This window comes from Dermacentor silvarum, chromosome 7 (assembly GCF_013339745.2).
Source record: "Dermacentor silvarum isolate Dsil-2018 chromosome 7, BIME_Dsil_1.4, whole genome shotgun sequence".
NCBI lineage: Eukaryota > Metazoa > Arthropoda > Arachnida > Ixodida > Ixodidae > Dermacentor > Dermacentor silvarum.
Window position 1 is genome coordinate 172,303,440 of NC_051160.1, and position 20,812 is coordinate 172,324,251.

Below are 20,812 nucleotides of genomic sequence, written 5' to 3' on the forward strand. Positions count from 1 at the left end.
TGGTTCATCAGCTCTTTGAAACCTCGATTTTCGACAAAGATGTAAGGCTGAAGGTCGAGCGCCAGCATTCGGGCAATCCTGGTGGTTATCGCCGTTCTCTCCCGCTGCGATAGGTCCTTGCCCAACTTCAGCGCACTTTTGATGAGCGGCTGTGCGCCTTCTGGTCTTCCTTGCTTCCCGCTGTCTCTCAAAAACACACTGTGCAAAGAAAAATGCTTGTTTTTGAGACGGTTCGCAAGTGGCGTCGTCGTACTCGATGGCGTTCGAAGTTTCGTATCACAGATTTTGCACGTAGCCTCTTGGGCCGAGTTCTTTACGAATTGTTTCCAAATGGCACTTTTCATTCGTTCAGTCATGTCGCCCCTGACGTCGGACTACATTTTCTGACAGATAACGCAGATGAAATTCAGGAGCAGAACACGTCAGCTTGGTTTCCGATAGTGAGGGACTTGGTGGTTTCGGATTGCCCGGCGAAACGACGCCAACAAAGCGGAGCGCGTGCAGTGATGGGGGAAGAGACACTGGCGCCACCTCTATTCGGCTTGCAAAAGTAGGAGAGAAATTGGTTGGCTCTGCGGCCGAGAGGTGGCACGAGTGCCGCCCGGGTTGGCCACGCAGCGACGGGATGCAGCCAACGCAACACAGATTGCATCTCTGCGTTCGCTGTGTGCTGACGTGCGTCCCGCCGCTCGTATACAAGCGGCGTTCTATAGGCGTCGTATATCGCGACCACTATAAGGTCGAAGAAACGAGTCCCATAATTTCGCACATGGCCGATCAGCTCCGGCCGTCCCATTCGGCGCGTAGCCCAGCGGAGAAGTGTACCCTTGCCAACTCCCCAACGAATCATCAATGGCGCGCTATCGTAGCTGATCGCAGAGGCTGCGCGCATTTGCTGAGCCCTTAGGAAGTTAGCAAGATGACACTTCTCCTCTGTGCTACGCACCGGAAGGGACGGCAGGAGCTGATCACGGAGACCATGCTTTGCACCACTTGGCTCTCACGAAGGCACAGAATGTGGCTCCGATCACGCAAATGCCAAACCCCACACGTCTCCGAGGCGCACACACCCCGTGCAAAATATCAAACAAACTTTGAAAAAAAAAAAAAGCAATAAAAACAGATTTCGCAAAGTGATTATGACTACAGTGGTGACCGAAAAAAAGAAAAAAAAGTGTCGTCCCCTAGAGCGTTAGATCAGCTAAGGAAGAATGGACATGGTCTCCGAGACGAGAAAATGGTGTACGCGTGCGTGTCCCTATTTTGTAGGCCATAGAGGGGGCCACTGGAAGAAAGCCTGGTCAAGTCGGCGAAATTCCAACATGGCGTCCTCCAAGAACGGGTAGCGTGGCTCAGAACGAGCGATTTAGTTCGGAAAATCGAACTTTGGTGCCTAAATTCGTCCGAAAAATCCGTCGCGAAACTGCATTAGCTCTACAGGAACCCGGACGGTGCATTTATGAAGTCCGGAATATCCAACAAGTCCGAATTTTTGGAGTCCGAAAAATCCGTCGGCGACTGTATACAACTTATGCTTGTGAAGGTGTAGGAAGAACATGACGGCGGCGAACGAGCCGTGCCGTCGTTCCTACTGAGAAGGCGGCCAGCCGAGCGGAGGCGGCCACGACCAGCGTCTCAAGCTCCTGGAACAACATTGCGCGTGCCGAGCTTGCGCTTCGAGCACGCGCTGCATTTCTTTTTATTGTTTACTTCCTTGACAGTCGGCGCGAAGGCACCGGTTGGGAGCGCCGACCAAAGCGCCCCGCGTTGCAGCGTCGGTGGGCGCTACAAAGGAAATGAAATATGGTGCAGCCTGTGTGAGCGGCGCAACCAAAAGGCTGTTTTAGTTCAGTTTCACGGTTTGGCTGTGTCACGACCCCAATTAAATCTGCATGCTATCAGGTTCGTGGCATTCAAACTTTGTGTATTTAGAGTGTGTTTCGCATATTACCCACCAACTAGTCTCGCCGAATATCACGAATATTTGAGTAACCGAATACTTAAGATTCGATTCGCGAGTCGAACTATTCGAGAAGTTACAATTTGATTCGTATATTCGAGTATTCGCACACCCCTACTCGTAACTCCAGACTAGATCCAACAGGGCAGGTGGTGGCCGGACTCACTCACCAGAGCGGCCGCAGTCAGAGCAGGAGACCAGCTCCTCCGGCTGCCGTGTCTTTTTGTTCTCGCCATTGTCACCCAGGCAGAAGTCACAGTAGGGGCTCGGGTTGGCCAGGGGCTTGCCGCTGGCACTGCGGCCCTGCGGCTGCGGCTGGGGTGGCGGGGGCTGCTGGGAAGGGGCAGGCGGGACCCCGCCCGCGTCCTCTGCAGGGGGGGCAGCACCCCCCTGGGGCGTCTTCAGGAAAGAGAGGAACGAGTCCTGGAACTTGCGCAGCCCAGCCAGGGGGCTGTCGCCCGAGGCGGGGCCGCCGCGGCCACTGCCAAACTCCCCACCAGAAGGAGCACTGCTCGAGCCACCACTGTCCTCCTGCAAGGCACGGCACTTCAGAGGTCTACAAATTGCACAGGTTAAGGGTTTCAATTCACTGCAGCAGGCAAAGCTGCTCAAAGGGACACCAAAGGCAAATATTAAGTCAAGCTAAAGTGATAAATTAATGCTCGAGAACGTCTAAGACTTCAATATTATTGAGAACAGTGCTTTAGTAATCGAGAAATTGAGGTAAATGCAGGCCACGATTTGAGAATCCACCAGGACATTCAATGTCTGATGACGTATCAGACGTAGCGACTCCTAATTATAATTCTGCGACTAGTACTCAACTAGTCATAGGCTAGTAATAAAAAGATCATTGCATTGCATTATAAGACGGAATAAAATGGTACTTGTCCACTTCTATTCCATTCTTAGAAAAAAGAACTTTTTGACGTTGCTCTTGACAATGACGTGGGCGGTCGAAAGGTTTCATTTTCGCTTTTCTCTGTGCTGCCTGCACTTTTGTGTTTCAGTAGTTTCCTTATCGTGTAGTGCTGCACTGATTTTGCTGGCTCATGAAATTCACACAAACTGCACGTAGCGCAAAATGAGGCCCACTGCGACGAGCATCGAAGATCGTGTTTATGATCCCTTTTTCCCTTCCTCTTTCGCACTGTCGACTCTGTCCTGGCTCGATTTTTCGCCACGCTTTTGCATTTTGCTCAATAATCCATAAGGCTAGTTTGGTCTTGTCATAGTTGAGAGAGTCCTCCAGAGACAACCGACCAAACACTCTCAATGCTTCACCGTTGCAACATAGGCTGACAGCTGTAGCCCCTTTCTCTTTTGGCCAACCCTGTCCCGTGGCTATTCGTTTAAACCGCTTCAGATAGTCATCACAGGTTTTGTTTAACAGAGGGATCATGTTGTGCAGGTTTACAGAAACAGGGGATTCTGCCTGGTTGCTTGCGAGCGACATACTGATGTACGTGTCTGCTCCAGCCATCTCCGCTAGCCTTATGTGCAACTGTAGAATGTTTTCCTCGCGCTCTAGACGATCCTTTGTAGCCTCACGTTGCGCTACACATTCTTCGCGTGCCCTTCTCTATTCCTCATTGATCCACTCTTTCAGTTCATGACCGAGAAGACCATGTAGGAAGGAAAAACTAAGGAAAGGCCCTGACATCACTCTTTGTGAAGCTCAGTGACGCCAAAAGTTGTCGTTTATTCACCATCTTGTCATGGCAGATTCTCCTCTCCTTTAGATTTCTCACCTTCAGTGCACAGCCACGCTAGGCTGCGCAAACGATAGCTTAGCTGCCTTCTGTTCGGAAATGAATGTGCGGAAATGAATTTAGTTTGTTATATCCATTGGTAAAACAATTTCACTTCATTAAAACGAGGTTTTAAATACATAGATCTCTATGGGAATTTCAAGGGTAATTTAATTTACTTCATTATATCCCGTTTCATTGTAACGAGGTTCGAGTGTACTTAATTAATGTGAACAGGTAAAAATTAGGCTTGTGCAAATAATCGAGCGCTTTGAATATTCTAACAAATATTACAGTATTCAAATTCGCTATGACCAGAATTTAAAATTTCCAATATTTCGAAGTACTCGGGGTGAACGAATATCAAAACTGTGTGCAAGTACTACCAGGGGTTTTGCTTTCAGTAGGTAAGCCGCAGTGCCATTGACATCACGCCTGCATCTTGACAATATGTGGAGCCAAGACAAGCTAAGCCGCATTCAGAGCATTGTGGTAGCCATCTTACACACGCACGTTCGTCGAGGTAGTCAAGGCTCCCGTTTCATTGTTTGGTTACCGCGAGGCACGCGTGCAGTCAGCAGGTGTTGGTGCAATACGCTGATCGCACTGCGCGCTTGAACTTCAGTGTGCATCAGTTGCTTCAATCAATCAAGTGACATAATCCACGGGTGCAAACCCGATCCGTGCTCGCGCTCGGCACACGCTCGTGCCACTGCTCCCGCATGCGTTGCCGCTCATCATTCCAGCGTAGAATTTCACTTCTGTCGTTGCAATGGGGAGGCCATGTTTACGGGATTATGAGCCATTGCTAAAGGCAGTATGAGCCCATTACCGGAGCATCACTGCATGCTTCGCACCGCCCCAGGTTTCACGTTAGTGGAGCTGCATTTTTAAATGCCACAGGTCGTATATGTGTAGCTCACGTCTGATTTTTCTTGTACATTGCTATGGGTCCTGTTATGCAGATATGTGTATACAGTGCAGTCCACATATAACAATACATCGGTTTTAAGGATGAGTCAACTAAAGAGTATCAACTTATGCATTAAGGCTATGAGAAAAAAAAAACATTTATAACGTTATGTTATTCACTGCATATCGGTTATAATAATTGAAATTTTGCTTCTGGGCAGCGTTTTTCATGCAGAATAATCGTGAAATTTGCGTTCCTACGTTGCCCTTAACCGAGACGGGGCGAATGTTTGCCTACGCGATTTCGTATCTTTCACCATTACCGCGCAGCGCATCTCGCCCGCGCGCCGCTTGCGAAAGCCACGGAGAGCATCGTAAGTTGGTGCAGCGTGCACAAGATGGCGCCAGCTGCTTCGCGCCCGCGTTGCCGGCGGCCGTGCGAGCGTCCATAGAAGAGGAGGGGGTGAGGTGGGGGAGGCGCAAAAAAAGCGATAAGCGAAGGGCGCCTGCGCTCCCTCCCGCTCTCTCTCTCAACGAGCGCGCCGCTTGAGACGAAACTGCAAATTTTGCAAGACTCGAAGAAGTACGAGCTCGCGCAGTCGTTGATATCGACGATTATGAAAACCGGGAGCGCCAGAATCATGAAGGCCAGAAGCCGTGACCATGCCAATCAAAGGAAACGCCGGGCTTTGTGCGCCAGGACAAAACCCCCATGGGTGAAACTAACATGGTGGAAGCCGCTGACAGAGTTTTAGATTAGGGGGCCCAAACGCTTGCGTCCCCCTAATCTAAACCCATTTATTATCGAACTCTGGGAGTACGTCGCTACTGACGATGTAATAGGTGGTGCTTCGATGGAGGAGTTTCTGAGTGCAGATAGCGCTGCCTCGTTCTGTGAAGAGATCTCCGACGGGGCGATCGTTGTCGCGACAGACGGCGGCGTTGTGCGACAGAGGCGACGACAGCAGCAGCAGTGACGACGAGATTGACAATGGCCCGTCTTTGACACCGACCTCGATGTTCAACCAAAGTGCAACGCCGTCGATCGAGTCGCTCATTGAATTCATGCACACTTAATTATAGCCACCAGTGTTCGCGCAACAGATGGGACGCGACGCACACAGCGGTTGTGAATCCGAAACTTCCGCGAAAGCAAGTGCAGATTTTAATTTCAGCGCGCCTAACGATTGAGACGCTATTCAGAGTTATAAATAAATGTTTTATTTTGCACAACCTACTTTCTACAATGCCGATTTCTTTATCGCAAGTGGCAGTTTTGGTTTTGGGACTGCAAAGGTATATTCGTCACTTTTTTGGGGGGGGGGCAGTCCAGATATGGCGGTGATCGGTTATAACGATCGGATTTCTCGTTCTCGATATCGTTATAAGTGGACTGCACTGTAGATGCACCAGTCATATTTTCTGCAAAACTTTTTTGTAAAGATCCCCCCGCCAGGCCAAGAAGCTCAGTGTCTCAAATGCTACGCTATTCTGAAGATGCCAACAACTCTGGTGACACATTTAAAGAGGCACCCAGATGTCTTCGTGGCATACCGTATGAAAAGGGACGTGCGCGGAAAAGCGTGAAGTGTACTGCTGTCGCTAAGCCTGACGTGCAACAGCCTTCAGTAGCTGACCGTTTCAAGCCGAAACTAAAACATACGGCGCCAAAAGCACAGCAAATAACAATGGCTATTGTCGGATTCATAGTGCGCGGGATGCATTCTTACAGTGTTGTTGAGGAGCCGGGCTTTGTGGTCGTTATGAACGCTGTTATGCCCGAGTACGTCATGCCGTCGCGGACAACATTTTCCAGAGCAATAATTCCGGAGCTCTACGCTTTGAAGAAGCAAAGCTTGATAAACAGCCTTCAGACGGTGATTGACAATGGAATAAAGGCAATTTCAATAACGACGGACAGTTGGACATCACGTGCTAATGAAAGCTACTTGTCTATAACACGTCACGAACAGCTCATTTCAACAGCACGTGCACGCACTGGCACGTACAGAAATGGCAGACGCTCACACAGCCAGAAACTTGGTGTTCTTTCTGAAAAGCGTGATGGAGGAGTGGGCACTTCCCAATCCAGGTGCTGGGCCAGTGTACGTTGTTACAGATAATGGGAGAAATTTCACTGCAGCAAATACTCAGTCGCCTTGGATAGGCATAAAATGTTTTGGGCACATGCTGCAGTTGTGCGTGAGTGATGTCAAGCGGGATGTACCGGATAGACCACTTAATGTAACCGCTTATAGTGCAGGACCGAATATAGTACGGTCTTTTCAGACTCCCGTTAATTTTCCCATAGCACTCCATGTATACGCATACCACTTATAGTGCAGCCGCGTGAGCCGAAACACCGGTTAAATGCTGCTTCCGCGGGAAAATCTCGCCGACAAGGGCAGTAGCGAGCACGCTTCTCAACGAGGTGTGCCCACCAATGAGGAGACCAACGAGGGCGATGCGGAGGAGGAGCATGAGACCTGGAGCATGAGTCCAAGGGCGATAAAATCGTCGCCGCACGCCGTATGTGCGGGTGAAACCCCGCACGCCTTCACGAAGAGCGAACACACAGCGGAGAGCAAACGCGACTTCCATCGCGCGAAAGGTCGTGGGGGTACGGGAGGCAGGGAGGGGGGGGGGGGGGCAACGCTGTGCTGCGGCACCAAATGCGTATCTTGCAACCAGGGCAAGGGGAACTGGCCATGCAATCTCCCACGTGAAAGGAGCAAAGGGGGAAGGCAGCATGGGAGGGAGGAGGGGGGGCGGCTTCTACTCTGCCAACAAATGCGTTCGCGCCTGTGCCGGCTGTCGGTGTTGTCGTCGCGCGCACCATATCTTGAAAGCGATCTCCACATGGCTCTGACCTTTGTATGCGCTGTGCTTAGGCCGCTCAGTTTCCGTTGAAGCGAAAGACCGCATGAAACTTCGCTCACTGCGGCGGCTGCGCGTCCCCACGCCCGCGTTTTGACAGTGGTTATCTGTGGTCATCGAGTCTATTCATGTTTGCTTGTGCGCGTTGACACCACGCTTGTTAATTCAGTTAGAAAGCGAATGTGTCAAGTTTATGCAGCCGATAAAACTACTATCCCTACTCCTTATAGCTGTCTACTAATTTCCTATCGCAATTGATGCTTCGTCTTTTGGGCGAAACTAAGACATTTTTTAAATTATTACTTTGCATCATGCGAAGATCTTGGGCACTTAGACATTAACCTTTCAACGTTCGATACAAAACTCCCAGTTGCACGCTTCGATTCTCGGATACGCGCGACTGCTTGGTCTACATGTTTTGCATACGTGCAGGGCTTGAAAATCATTGTTTTGGTTATAGTGCGCTACCGCTTATAGTGCAAATATTCACGACTCCGGCGACTTACGCTATAAACGGTCTACACAGTATATGAATTTTTCCAACTGTGCACGAAGGCCAGGGGTATCGTTGGCCGCTATAAAAAAAGCTCAAAGGCTCGGGCGGGACTGCCCGAGCCTTTGAGCTTTTCAGGGGACTGCCAGAAAAGCTCAAAGCTTTTTTTCTGGGGACTGCCATTACACCCGGTAACAACTGTCATTGCTCGGCACAAGACAAGCCTGCATGATTTAGAACTTACTTAAATATTATCGCTGATCTATTTGTTGCACACGTTCTTGCAGAACCTTGCGTTACCAGACTGCATGCACGACGCGAATAGTGCTGTACTTTGTGAGAGTTTTGCAAGCACTAGCGATTACGCTGGAACGAGTCATGTATAAAAGCCAATGCACTTGATCACATATTTAATGACCACTTGCTTTTAGGGGCACAAGCTTGCCCATAAAGATACACAGTTTTTGCTACCGTCACTACAACATGACGTGTGGTCTCTGCCCACCTCCTGCTACAGAACACAATGTATACACATACTGCTTGTAGTGCAGCTATAATGCTCCCACCGGCAAATCCCGCAGACAAGCAAGGCAACAAGCGTGCTTCTCACAAAACTGAAACTAGCGAAAACTAGTCGATCTAGTCATCACCAATGAGAATTCAATGCATGAATTGACTGTACTTTCGGCTACCTGGAACAACAACATGACAATTGTTGAGATACAGGCCGTGATTTTGTGGCAATGCTTTCCACTCAATCTTATACCACTCTCATTGTCCAGTAGTGGTTCATGGCCGGCTGATCCCATCGACAACCCGTGCAGAGCATTGCTCTGACCACTGATGGAAGCGCGAAAAGTGAGCAAAGGAATAGCATCAAAGACATTGCTAGAAAATCGCAGCCACGGAATGTCTAGGCCAAGGGCAAGCGCATGTGCGCGCAGCATCAAGCGTTGACAACTTGGGCCGCATTCTTCGATGATCACTTCCGAAAGATGCATTCATTTGCACGATATAGCACCGGACACGTCAATGGGCAGCAGCACTTCCGCACTGTGATAAGATAGCGTGCTTGGCACTGCGCCAAGAATGCTGTTCCTTTTCTGTCACGCGAAGTTCGCCAATAACGCTTCTCAATGGTGCGCACATCGCAATGTTCTGTCTGTATCTCGTTATAGTACTATCACACATGCCAAGAGCAACTATCTTAACAATACACCCTCACTGCTTTCTACTAAGCCATCTATGTTTTGGAAAATTGCCAAACCTACAACAGAGAACTTCATATCACTTACAGATTTCGATGGCCGTGTACTGCACAATGAAGAATGTTGTTCTGTCTTAAACGATGTTCTTTCAGAATGTTATTCCGATTCATGTACTGCATCAGTGCCGCAGCTGCGTGCGCGACAGTAACTTTCTTCTGATGGATGTCCTAGTAATTGATTCCGAAGGAATTATGTACAGTGTAGACCGCTTATAACGTAAGTCGCCGGAGTTGCGAATATCCGCACTATAAGCGGTACCGCACCATAACCAAAGCAACAATTTTCTAGGCCCGCGCTGACATATGCAAAACATGTACACCGAGCCGCCACGTGTATGCGACAGTCGTGGAATGTGGCTAGAACGTTTGCATTCAATTTACAATCGCATCTCGTTAATTCGAACCAAATCACGCGGCGGCGCCTCCTACCGGCATTGCTCTGGCACCGCCATAGAGTAAAAGCTTAGGAGAGACCCCTCAATGTCGCGCGCGAAAAAAAAAAAAAAAATGCGGCGGAAATTTTACTCTCTCTCAAATGGCAAGGTCGCCGATTCTGCGTTGCGCCGGAACATGCGTGTACGTGCCAACGTCTCAGCCACACTACCGTAGCCACGCGTAGAAAATGGCAGTGAACCCTTCTTTCTCCTTTATGCTTCCTCTACTTTCTAGCCACGCGTTGACCTTGCACGCTGCGGCTACAGTGCAAAGGGAAGCAGCGGCGCTGTCCCAAGCCGGCCAACGAAACTGCCCACGCCGGCAAACGCCCGCTTCCCGATAACGGCTGAAAACGAAACTTCGGGGAGCTGGCGCCGGGCCGGCTGGAGCGGCGGGGCCTGCACGACGGCGTGCGTGCACGGTGACAGTCGAAAGTGAAAGAGCTACGAGGGAGGGCGAGGGGAGCCACCGAAGCGGCGGAGTTGCCGAGGCGAAATCCGCTTCCCTGCCGCCCTCTTCCTTCACATTCCACGGTCTCCGTGTGCGCCCTTCGCCGTGCTGTGCCTGCGCCGCCCGCTCGCTGAAGTTTCGTTTACTGCCGATATCGGGAAGCCGGCGTTGGCAGTTTCGTGGCCCTCGCTCGCTATGCGCGCCGTGATATTTCACGACTCGCACTCAAGATTCTGGTTTCAGCCTCACTGGCAGTTTGTTGGCATCACGTGCCCTTCTCCTCCACTTCATCTCTCTTTCTTCCTCGAGCACTCCTTGGGGCGCCCGTTTGAGGGGAGCGTTCGCCGTCTCCGCTGACTTCCGTACTCCCAGGCAGCTGCACTGTAACCGGTATTTCGTTTCCCGCAACTGCACTATAATCGATACGTGTATACATGGAGTGCTATGGGAAAATTTACGGGAGTCTGAAAAGACCGCACTATATCCGGTCCTGTACTATAAGCAGTTGCGTTATAAGTGGTCTATACTGTACCTAATTCGAAAGCTTAAGCTGTCCTTTTAGCTGCGGCACTTATGAGATAAGTAAGAAATTTGTTCAGAAAACTGACGCGTACTCCATATTCGTGTCGTACCTTTGATGCAGTCTTCTGAGAGCTCCACATTGCCACTTCATTGAAAGGTGAGGAAGGTGATTCCCGTCTTTAAATCCCATTACCAAGATTCCCCCTTAAACTACAGACCAATCTAGATAACCAGTATCCTCTGCAAAATCATTGGGCATGTAATATATACTAACCACATGACATTTCTGGAATCCAACTCGTTTTTTAGCAATCTTCAACATGGTTTTCATAGGCAGTATTCTTGCAACACTCAGCTTCTATCATTTACTCCTAATGTTACTATAGCTTTTGATAATGGAATACCAGTTGATTGTATATCCTTGGACTTTGCGAAAGCCTTTGACAAGGTGTCCCACCAACTGCTACTTTTTAAACTTATTACATTAAGCATTGACCCGATTATCCTGCAGTGGATAGAATGCTGTCTGACTAACTACACTCAGTATGCAATAGCTAATGAATGTTTCCCACACCCCAGTGCAGTTAAATCTAGCGTTCTTCAAGTTTCAGTACTAGGTCTATTACTCTTTTTAATCCACCATATTAATGACCTTCCAGAAAACCTTAACTCTTCTCTAAAGCCACTGCTGATGACTGTGTCTTATACCGTAGAATAGCCAATAAAAATGATAACCTTCTTGAAACCGATCTTGACTCTATATCTACGGATGTAGTACATGGCTAATGACCCTTAACTCCTCCAAGTGTAAAAGCATGACAATCCCGCGTTCTTCAAACCCTTCTGAACTTTTTGACTGCAATGTGAATGGAATCAAACTCGAATGTGTTAGTAGTTATAAATAACTTGGTATCCATATAACCAACGATCTGTCTTGGCACTCTCACATAACTTGCATCACTAGCAATGCTAGTCGTACTTTGGGTTACATATGCCAAAATGTTCGTCAAGTACCCGCACGCCTTAATGCTTTAATCAAACACTAATCAGTCCAAAGCTTGAATATGCTTCAACCATAAGGACCCAAGTCAAACTACACTAATTAATATTCTAGAATCCTTTTTGAACCGTTCAGTTAATTTTATTCTTAATAGCTATGATCGCACTGCTAGCGTCGCACTGATGAAGTCGACTCTTGGCCTCCCACACTTAGCAATAAGAAGAAAAAATTCCTGTCTTTCACTTTTTCATAAGATTTTCTTTCATATTGAAGTACAGCATCAGGAGTTTATCACGCAACCTACCTACTTTTCATCTAGTATTGACCACCCAAATAAAGTAGCCATTCCCTATTTTTTTTTTTTTGCCGAAAACAAGCCGAGAGTGAATCCCCTTCCTCCCTCCATTCTTGCTACAGAAGCTTGCAAGAAAAAAGAAGTGACAAAGCCAATCTACAATCACTGACCACTTTTTGAAGTAGCTTTGCATTTTTTTTTCCTTTTGCTTCATATCATGTTTCTTTTTACAAATGTTTCGCACCCACCCTCTCTGTAATGCCCCAGCGGCCTTGAGGGTTTACTACAGTGAAATCTCGATATAACGAACTTCAGGGGACTGCGGTAAATCGTTCATTATTCTGAAAGGACGATATAGTGAAAGCCCCAAATTTAACCATTCCACCCATCAACCCATCTGTTCATAAGTTGTCACTATTAGAGCTATCCACGAAAATGTCACTGTTGGCTCCTGGCCTGCGCTGTTGCTATTTTCCATAGATTCTGCAGCCACACACCACCGAAGCACGGTATAAGAGTGACGCATGCAAAACAGACGCTGAGAAAACTACTGGCAAAAAGGAAGGTCCGTGTTGCCCCCAAAGCGCAGTCTCTCTTGTTTGTTTGTTTTTCACATTCCTTGCCATGGACACCGCAACGGTCTCATTTGAGACAGACACCTGTTGAATTTCCCGCGTTCATCCTACAAGAAAGAAGAGAACGAGCATCATGCCAGGGAGCGCGTTCGAAGGGACGAGCTGCCATCTTTAACATTCCGGGCTGAGGTGGACGCTAATAAACGCCTATCTAAGTCTCGAGGTTTTGTCGGCTGTTCCGTGTGCCACGTACTCTAACATTTGGTGCCGAAACCCGGGAGGCGACAACCGAGAGCTACGTCAAGGGACTTTCGCTGGTGGCTACCGATTGGAACCACTGCCACGAACCACGGAGGTATACGGATCAGCTGACCGCCATGGATCAGCTCAAGTTGAAGCGAGCCACAAGAAGGGCCCAAAACACCAGGATCATTCAAGAGGCAAGTGCGGTGCTAGAAAGCAATGCCGCGACATTGCGACAGATCGACTGCATTTACGAGCGGCTCAAGAACAATAACGATGAATTGAAGAAGATTAATGATGAATTAGAAAGCCACATAAGTGACAAGGCATTCGAGGCGGATTACGCAACTGTAATTGAGTATGAGGACAACGCGACCCGCATCTTAGCCGAGCTCCAGAGCAAACGCCTGCCAGCAGTCCGAAACCACTTCATTGTCATCGCCAGTCAATGTTCGCGACATGCCGGTGGCCGTGGGGCATTCTGAAAGGCCAGGAGTCAAGTTGCCGAAGCTGGTAATTAATACTTTCGACGGTGATCTGTGCAAGTGGAATGCGTTCTGGGAGCAATTCGACCAGATCATCAACCAGAACGCAACTCTTACAGCTACCGACAAATTCAAGTACCTGAGGTTATTTTTGAAAGGAGACGCAGCGACAGCTATAGCGGGGCTGCCTACCACCGAAGCGTGTTACGCTGACGCCTTGGTCATGCTAAAAAGACGTTTCGGGGACAAGAAGCGATTAGAGCAGGAGTATTTCTCGAGACTTCGAAGGCTCACTCCTGTGGGTTCTTCTAATGAAGTAACAAAACTTCGCAAGTTGTACGACCAGGTGCTCATTAACATGAGGGGACTGGAGGCGCTTGGCATGAGCAAGTCGTCTTTCTCGTCGATGCTATGCGACGTTCTGCTCAGGGCACTGCACATGACATTGTCGTAGCGTATCACAGATCTTGCGCTACACAAGCTGCAAGTTCCGCCAATGACAACGTCCAGCAAGCCACGGAGCTAGAGCGTCTGCTGCAGTTCGTCTCTACTGAACTGGAAAGCCTTGAAAAGAGTGACTTTGGGGAGCAAAAAGTATACGACGAGGCGACTCATCCTAGAGACAATAAGAACCGCTGGTTTGACAGTGCGATCCCAACGTCATCAGTGCTTCATAACCAAGCTTCAAAAACACCTCCGGACACGGGCTGCATTTTCTGCAAGTCAACGCAGCATTTGACGGAGTCTTGCCGTACAGACCTATCGCTGTCAGCGAAGAAGCTTCTCGCCGCCGACATGCGGTGCTTTCGATGCACCATTAAAGGCCACCGTGCAAGGAATTGCAGACTTCAAATCCAGGATTATGTGATTAAAGTGGCCAAAATAGAAAAAAATTAAATTAAATTATGGGGTTTTACGTGGTAAAACCAGTTATGATTATGAGGCACGCCGTAGTGGGGGACTCCGGAAATTTGGACCACCTGGGGTTCTTTAACGTGCACCTAAATCTAAGTACACAGGTGTTTTCGCATTTCGCCCCCATCGAAATGCGGCCGCCGTGGCCGGGACTCGATCCCGCGACCTCGGTGGCCAAAACAGAAGAGCTCAGACATGCGCGCAAGGCTCGTCGAGCAAGTGAAATCGCTTCAGGACCAGCTCGCCAAAGAACAAACTGTCAACAATCAGATTTCTGGGCACTTGAGGCGCCTAGAGAAGGATCTTTCTCTGGCAAGTACCGAAGCAGCTACGGCTCGCTCCAACGCAACCAGTCTGGAGTGCTTGCTTGCCACATCTCGGGAGCAGCGCTGCCAGACAGACATTGCCCTCGAAAGGCTCTCTACCGAATGGAAAACATGAAGCAGGAGGTGCAAGCAGGAGCCACGAGCAGGACAGCCCAAAATGAAGAGAACAGTTTTCTGAGAAGCAAGCTGTCAGAGTTTGAGCACGCAGTGAAGCAACTAAAGCAACAAGTCATCAGTGAGCAACATGCAAGGGTGATTGAAGTCTACGCAGGAGAAGATGGACACGTTCGCTCTTGCAAGATAAAGCGACAAGACGGCCTCGTGACGACAAGGACCATCCAAAGACTGTTTCCGCTTGAACTACAGGCATGACCACATTTCACGGCTGGGAATGTGTTGAATTTCCCGCGTTCATCCTACAAGAAAGAACAGAACGAGCATCGGGCCAGGGAGCACGTGAGCGCGTTCGAAGGGACGAGCTGCCATCTTTAACGTTCTGGGCTGAGGTGGACGCTAATAAACGCCTCTCTGAGTCTCGAGTTTTTGTCGGCTGTTCCGTGCGCCACGTACTCTAACACACCTGAACTATTCCAAAGCACAAGCGTGTGTAAACGATAACGTTCAGAAAGTGCAAAAGTGTGACCGTGCGGCATCCCCGCAAGTACGAAGGTTACATTCCTCTGCGTGTGTAGCTAGTACGACTGCCAAAAATAGTGCAAAAGAAAGAGGCATGCACAGAAAGAAGGGTGAAAGAAGGAAGAGAAGCGCCCCCATTGCTAGGCGACACTTGTCTAGGCGGAGCATGCGTTAACAAAGCCTGATGCGTCATTGCCTCCACAAGAGACCAAATAAAAAAAAATCTCCCATGTTTTTGTGCTTTTTTTTTATTACGCGCCGTTTCAGGTTTTCCGAGCCCATGTGCCGTGGCATCCGCTTTCTGCGCCTTGTCTGCTACCCTACTGTTTCGGCTGCTGTGTAGAATAGACAGAAAAGCTAAGAATCCCCACATTTTGTAATATTCGTAGAACTGGCGTTGTTAACATGACACGGAAACTGAATAAAGATCATTATTCTGAAAAGTTTGGTATTCTGAAGTTCATAGCACTGAAATATTTTTACATTGAAACTATAGGAAGTCAGCAGGGGATTTTCGAAAAGTTTGTTAATCTAAAAAGTTAATTAATGCGGTGTTCATAGTAACGAGGTTTTACTGTAATAAATAAAAGTAAATAAATGCCGATGCGTCTTGCACTAGTCACAAGAAGGATAGCGTACTTGGCATTGTGCCAAGAATGCCGCCCCTCCTAGATGTCAGTGCATCTAGCCTACAGTCAGGCGAAACTGAAGGTAGTGCTGTAAGCAACAATCCAAGAATATGGCCCACCTTTTTTGGCCACTTGTTGAATAAAGTTGCTTATTTTGAGGCAAATCCGGTATTTCAGTCTCCCGATAATTCTGATGCTTTGGTGGTTCCTGTCGACTTGGAATTCTGGGTCGACGACTGTATCACGCATGCGACTTGAACTCCGTGACGCTGTCAGTTTAGACCGTGTTGTACAAATTCAGTCTGGAGCTTGATAAGCACACAAAAAAGTCTATGCTCATTACGTAAAGTAACTGTGCATACAAACTAAGCAATTGCAGTACTTGACTGGTTGCCTAAAAACCCAAACTCTGCTATTGCAAGTACACAGTCCAGCCCATGCATATGGTCCCATTCCCAATCTATGGCATAGTCTGCCGGTGCAAACATATCAAGGACAGGCTTCCTGTGACAGCTTGCCACTTGCCATGTCCACATGCAAAGCCTTACCAGCACCGCTTCATTGGGAGTTGCGGTTTGCTTCCGAGTTGAAAAATACTTCACAGCGGCCATACGGTACATTGAAGCTCGAGGAAGCACCTCGACCACGAGTCTGAACAGCGACAACTTTGGTGACAACCACCGTACTTGTGACACTTGTGCATGTGGATTGAGTGACCCACCGTGCAATATTTGAAACCATTATACATTGCTTCTATGAAGCAGCTGGCAACGCGGCAGCAAAGTTCAAATAATCGAGCAGGTCCACGAAATCTGGATTTCGTAAAATCAGTCGGTAACTGTATCGCCAATACATAACGGCAAGCCCAATTTGGAGAGACCCTGCTCGATTTTCCAGACCAAATCCTTACCTACACTCCGTTTCATACATCCGGTGCAACACTGTGGAAGCTACGCAAGAAGGGTGGTCACCAATCACTCCGCGCGTTCCGCCTATGCTTCGCTGTGTGCCAGCAGCGTTTGCTCGTGCGAGCTTGCACATGAGGCTGCCGCAACGAGCTGCAAATAAAGAACAACGAAAAGAAAGTTGATCTAAAACAATGCGTTAGCAGCCATATAAGTACGTGGTTTGTTTTTTCTAAGGGTAAAGCTATTTTTCCGTTCAAAGAGAGCTTATATAAAGAGCACTTTCACAAAAATCAGTCAGTAAACACCGAACTATTTCTAAGGGCGAACGCAGCTGCTGCAAAAAGTATCTCTGGCCTCCACAGCGTTGTAGCTGATGCATGAAACGGAGTATAGTATGTCACAAACATTATTGCTATGATTCACTGCATGCTTTCCAGATTACTGGGGGGGAACGTAGACCCACCTGTTGGGTTGCAGCTGACGGTGGGTGATGGTCGGCTGGGGTTGCTGTGGCCGTACTCCCGCTGCCGCTGCTGGTTCCGCTGTTGCTGCTGGCAATGTGACTGTGCGCATAGTGGTACGACAGGCCAGGGCGCGTCTTGTACCGCACACCGCATACTGCACGGGTAGCACATTTATTTGTTCATTTATTTGTTTACGCACTCGCCTCACAGGCTTCCAGTTGGAGTATTGCATCAGGGGGGGTAGGAGAAAAACCATGATCCAAAAAAGTCGCAGTTTCGCCCACAAAGCGAAGCATCGATTGTGATAGCAAATTAGTAGAGAGCTATACGAAGCAAGAATAGTAGTTTAATGGGCCGTATAAACTTGTAAACATTCACCTACTAACTAAAAAGACAAGCACGGTGTCACGCACGCACAGGTAAGCATGAACACATCTCGCGCGATGACCACGAACACTCGCTGTAAAAACGCCGGAGGAAGAAAGCGCACCAGCAGCAGCGGGCAAATTGACCTTCGCGCTGCCTCTCATCTCGCTTCAACGCAAACTAAACGTTGAAAGCACAGCGCATACGAAGCTACTGGCACTCCGTGCATCTCCTTTGTCCCAATTGCATATCGCTTTGAAGATGAGGCCCGTGTGGGCGTGCACTTCGCCCGAATCGCAGATCGCTTTCAAGATACAGCGGCCGCACTGTGAGCAGCAGCTGACGGAGCAAAACGCACACCCCCTCCCTCCTCGTCGCCTCGCACCCGTACCTCGCGTGCTAAAGAGGTACCGCGCACTTCCGGCCTGCCTTCCTCCCTCGTGTGCGCTACATTGAGCCGCGCTTGCCGGCTCACCCTCGCACGCTTCCACTCGCACTCACACATATGGTGCACAGCGAGGATTTTGTCGCCATTGGACTTTATACGGAACCACACGGCGACGGACAGAAATGCGCTTGGAGTGTCCCTATAATTGCTATCGCAATAAAACAGAACAAGTCAAACAAGAGATTAGAAAAATACATTCAAACAGTCAAGCTTGGAAGAAAAAAAGAAGTGGCAGAGCCATGACTTTCATAAGAAAATGGACAAGTAGAAATGTGCACAACTCAATAAACTCGGGAAAACAATTACAGTCGCCGACCGATCATTCAAACTCGGCGGGGACCACGAAAACATCCGAATAATCGTGAGCCCAAAATACCTGAGACCATATGGGCGTTTAGTGCAAATAATGAAGGAGGGACTAGGTCAAGGGGAGCACCAAGCTTTCGACTGTTTATTCATTTCTTTTTTCACCAAATATATATGCACAGACATGCTCAGCATACAGAAAAAAACATCATACGCGCATCGCGCAAATCACAACCATTTATCAAGCATTTACCAATGATGTGTTCGTTTACAATGACCACATCATGCCATATATGAAATGTGCCACAGGAGTCGTTTATGAGATTCCTATTTCTTGTGGCTTGACTTATGTCGGCCAGACGGGAAGGTGCATTAGCAAGCGTGCGAGGGAACACGAACCATCTTTATAAAAGGTAAAGATGGAGAATATTTGCCGTCCCACTGCAGTTCACATGATTGCGAGGCTGGATAAGGTGTGGATTTTAGGTAAAAGCAAGGACGCCACGGCACTGTGAGTTGTTAGAGGCCTTTCATATTAAGGCACGTAGGCCATCATGTATCAGTGACACGTCAGTTTCTCTCTTGCAAGCAGAAAAAAGATTTTTAGATAAATGGTTGTGATTTGCGCGATGCGCGTTTGACGTTTTTTCTTTATGCTGAGCATGTCTGTGCATATATATTTGGTGAAAAAAGAAATCAATAAACAGTCAAAAGCTTGGTGCTCCCCTTGACCTCGTCCCTCCTTCATTATTTGCGCTAAGTGACCATATGGTCTAAGGTATTTAGCAAATTCATTCTGCAAGTGGCCAAGAAAAGTGTACACAAACATCTACGCACTGATGGCTAGCAGGTGACAGCAGGAGCAACCTATACTGAGCGTGATAAAGGCTATGCTTGATTTTGCAGGGAATAGTATTCTGGACCATTCTGTACGTACTGCTCTAAAAACCTGCCGACTCACATTTCAAGAACTCGAGCACGGCAGGTCGGCCAACTGCGTCAAGTTGCACTCACTTGGCAAGCACATGCACGGCATGCAGCAAAGTCCTCCCTGCTGACGAAGTTAATATACAATGTAGAATGCCGCATGTATCGTGCGCCACGGAGCGCCCCACTCATTGCTGTCGAGTGTGCGCCTCACTTCTTTGTTTTCGACACAAAGGGAGCTCCGAGCGCACCACGGACGGGCCCCGCCCCAGCTGCGGTCACGGACAGAAGTGCTCGAGCGCTTCTGGCCTATTGCATAACCTCCCCGACGTCGGCCGAATGCGGGGATCACGACGCATCGGCCAGGGCCATGTCTGTCGGTAGGGTGCTCGTCCAGGCCAACACGATCAATCGAAACTATAACGCAACGTGGAGAATGACAACAAAAGTGGCATGTGTGTGCAAAGATCGGGCCGATTATCCGCTGGAAGGCATGCAGACCATGTTGGATAAGCAGCAACAAACCTCACTGCCGCTTTAACAGCCGTCAATGTAACCCGTACACATTATCTCGGGACTGATCAGTGATGAGCTATATGTAGGAACGTATTAGCACCAAGCATTCCATGACAGCTTGCGGCCCGTTACCCCATAGGCCACACTGCCAACGCCATCGGTCCTAATCGGCATCGCTTTGTCGGGTGTTCGCCACTAAAGTTACGGTTTGGTGTCAAATCGAGGCAGATCCATTCGTAGCAGCCACATGACACTCGGAAAGTTGACAAATTGCCTCGCAAACGACAGGGAGTTTACGGGATGGCAACAAATCTTTTCATGGCCACTATCTTTGCGATACACCGTATGGTGGCCTCTTGTTCCTGACACCATTCGTAGACACACATCGGTATCTTCTTGTAGCTTCAAGCAACCCATCACGAGACTAACTTTAGATTTACACTGTGGGCACAAAAGTTTCCTATGTGACTAGTACATTTCCGCATACGTAGAGAGAGCATCACACAAAATTTGCTGTTGCTGTTGCCATTAAACCTCCCATCTTTGGCAGTGGCAAATCACGCTGAACCCGACAATGAAAAGGTGCCTGCTATTTACTGTCGATGGCGGCCGCGTTCCACCTGCATAGCCCCAATGATGGCTACGTGCAGAGCAGTGATCGAGTCAATGCACCGTCCGCACTTTTGCCTGTCCTGCAGATTGGCCTAACCCCCCTGACATAAAGGTGGGAAAGCCCTTCTGTATTCTGAAGGAAAGCAAAACTTTATATGCAATAAAACATTGCCATATAACATAGGCCCACTATTAAGCTGAGAACCTCATTTGTAATTCAGTACAACAGAACGTCACCAATTCTTTAGTTTAAGGAAAAAACACTTTATTCTAATCAACGACCCATTGATCCATTGATGAAAAATATTCCTCAAACTTTTGATGCCATAGAGCTTATGGGGTCTCACACGCGCTCTTGGAACAAAGGAACAACAACACAGTAGTGCAAACATACAAAAGGGCCTTTATTGCACCTTTCATACACTAATACACGCTAGCCGAATTACTACCCAAAGAACATTCACATGGGCGCGCGACAAATCAAGGAAGTCCGA

At 48.5% G+C, this 20,812-nt stretch overlaps 1 protein-coding gene across 1 annotated transcript in view; it reads right to left on the reverse strand.

Annotated features, from left to right (window-relative positions):
- Positions 1–20,812, reverse strand: part of LOC119458695 (zinc finger protein ubi-d4 B) — a 111,027-nt gene that overhangs the window by 46,840 nt on the left and 43,375 nt on the right. The window contains exons 5-6 of the mRNA XM_037720555.2: positions 17,143–17,297; positions 2,131–2,491 (exon numbers count right to left, since the gene is read on the reverse strand). Coding sequence (XP_037576483.1) covers positions 2,131–2,491; positions 17,143–17,297 — 516 coding nt within the window. The remainder of the gene's footprint in view (positions 1–2,130; positions 2,492–17,142; positions 17,298–20,812) is intronic.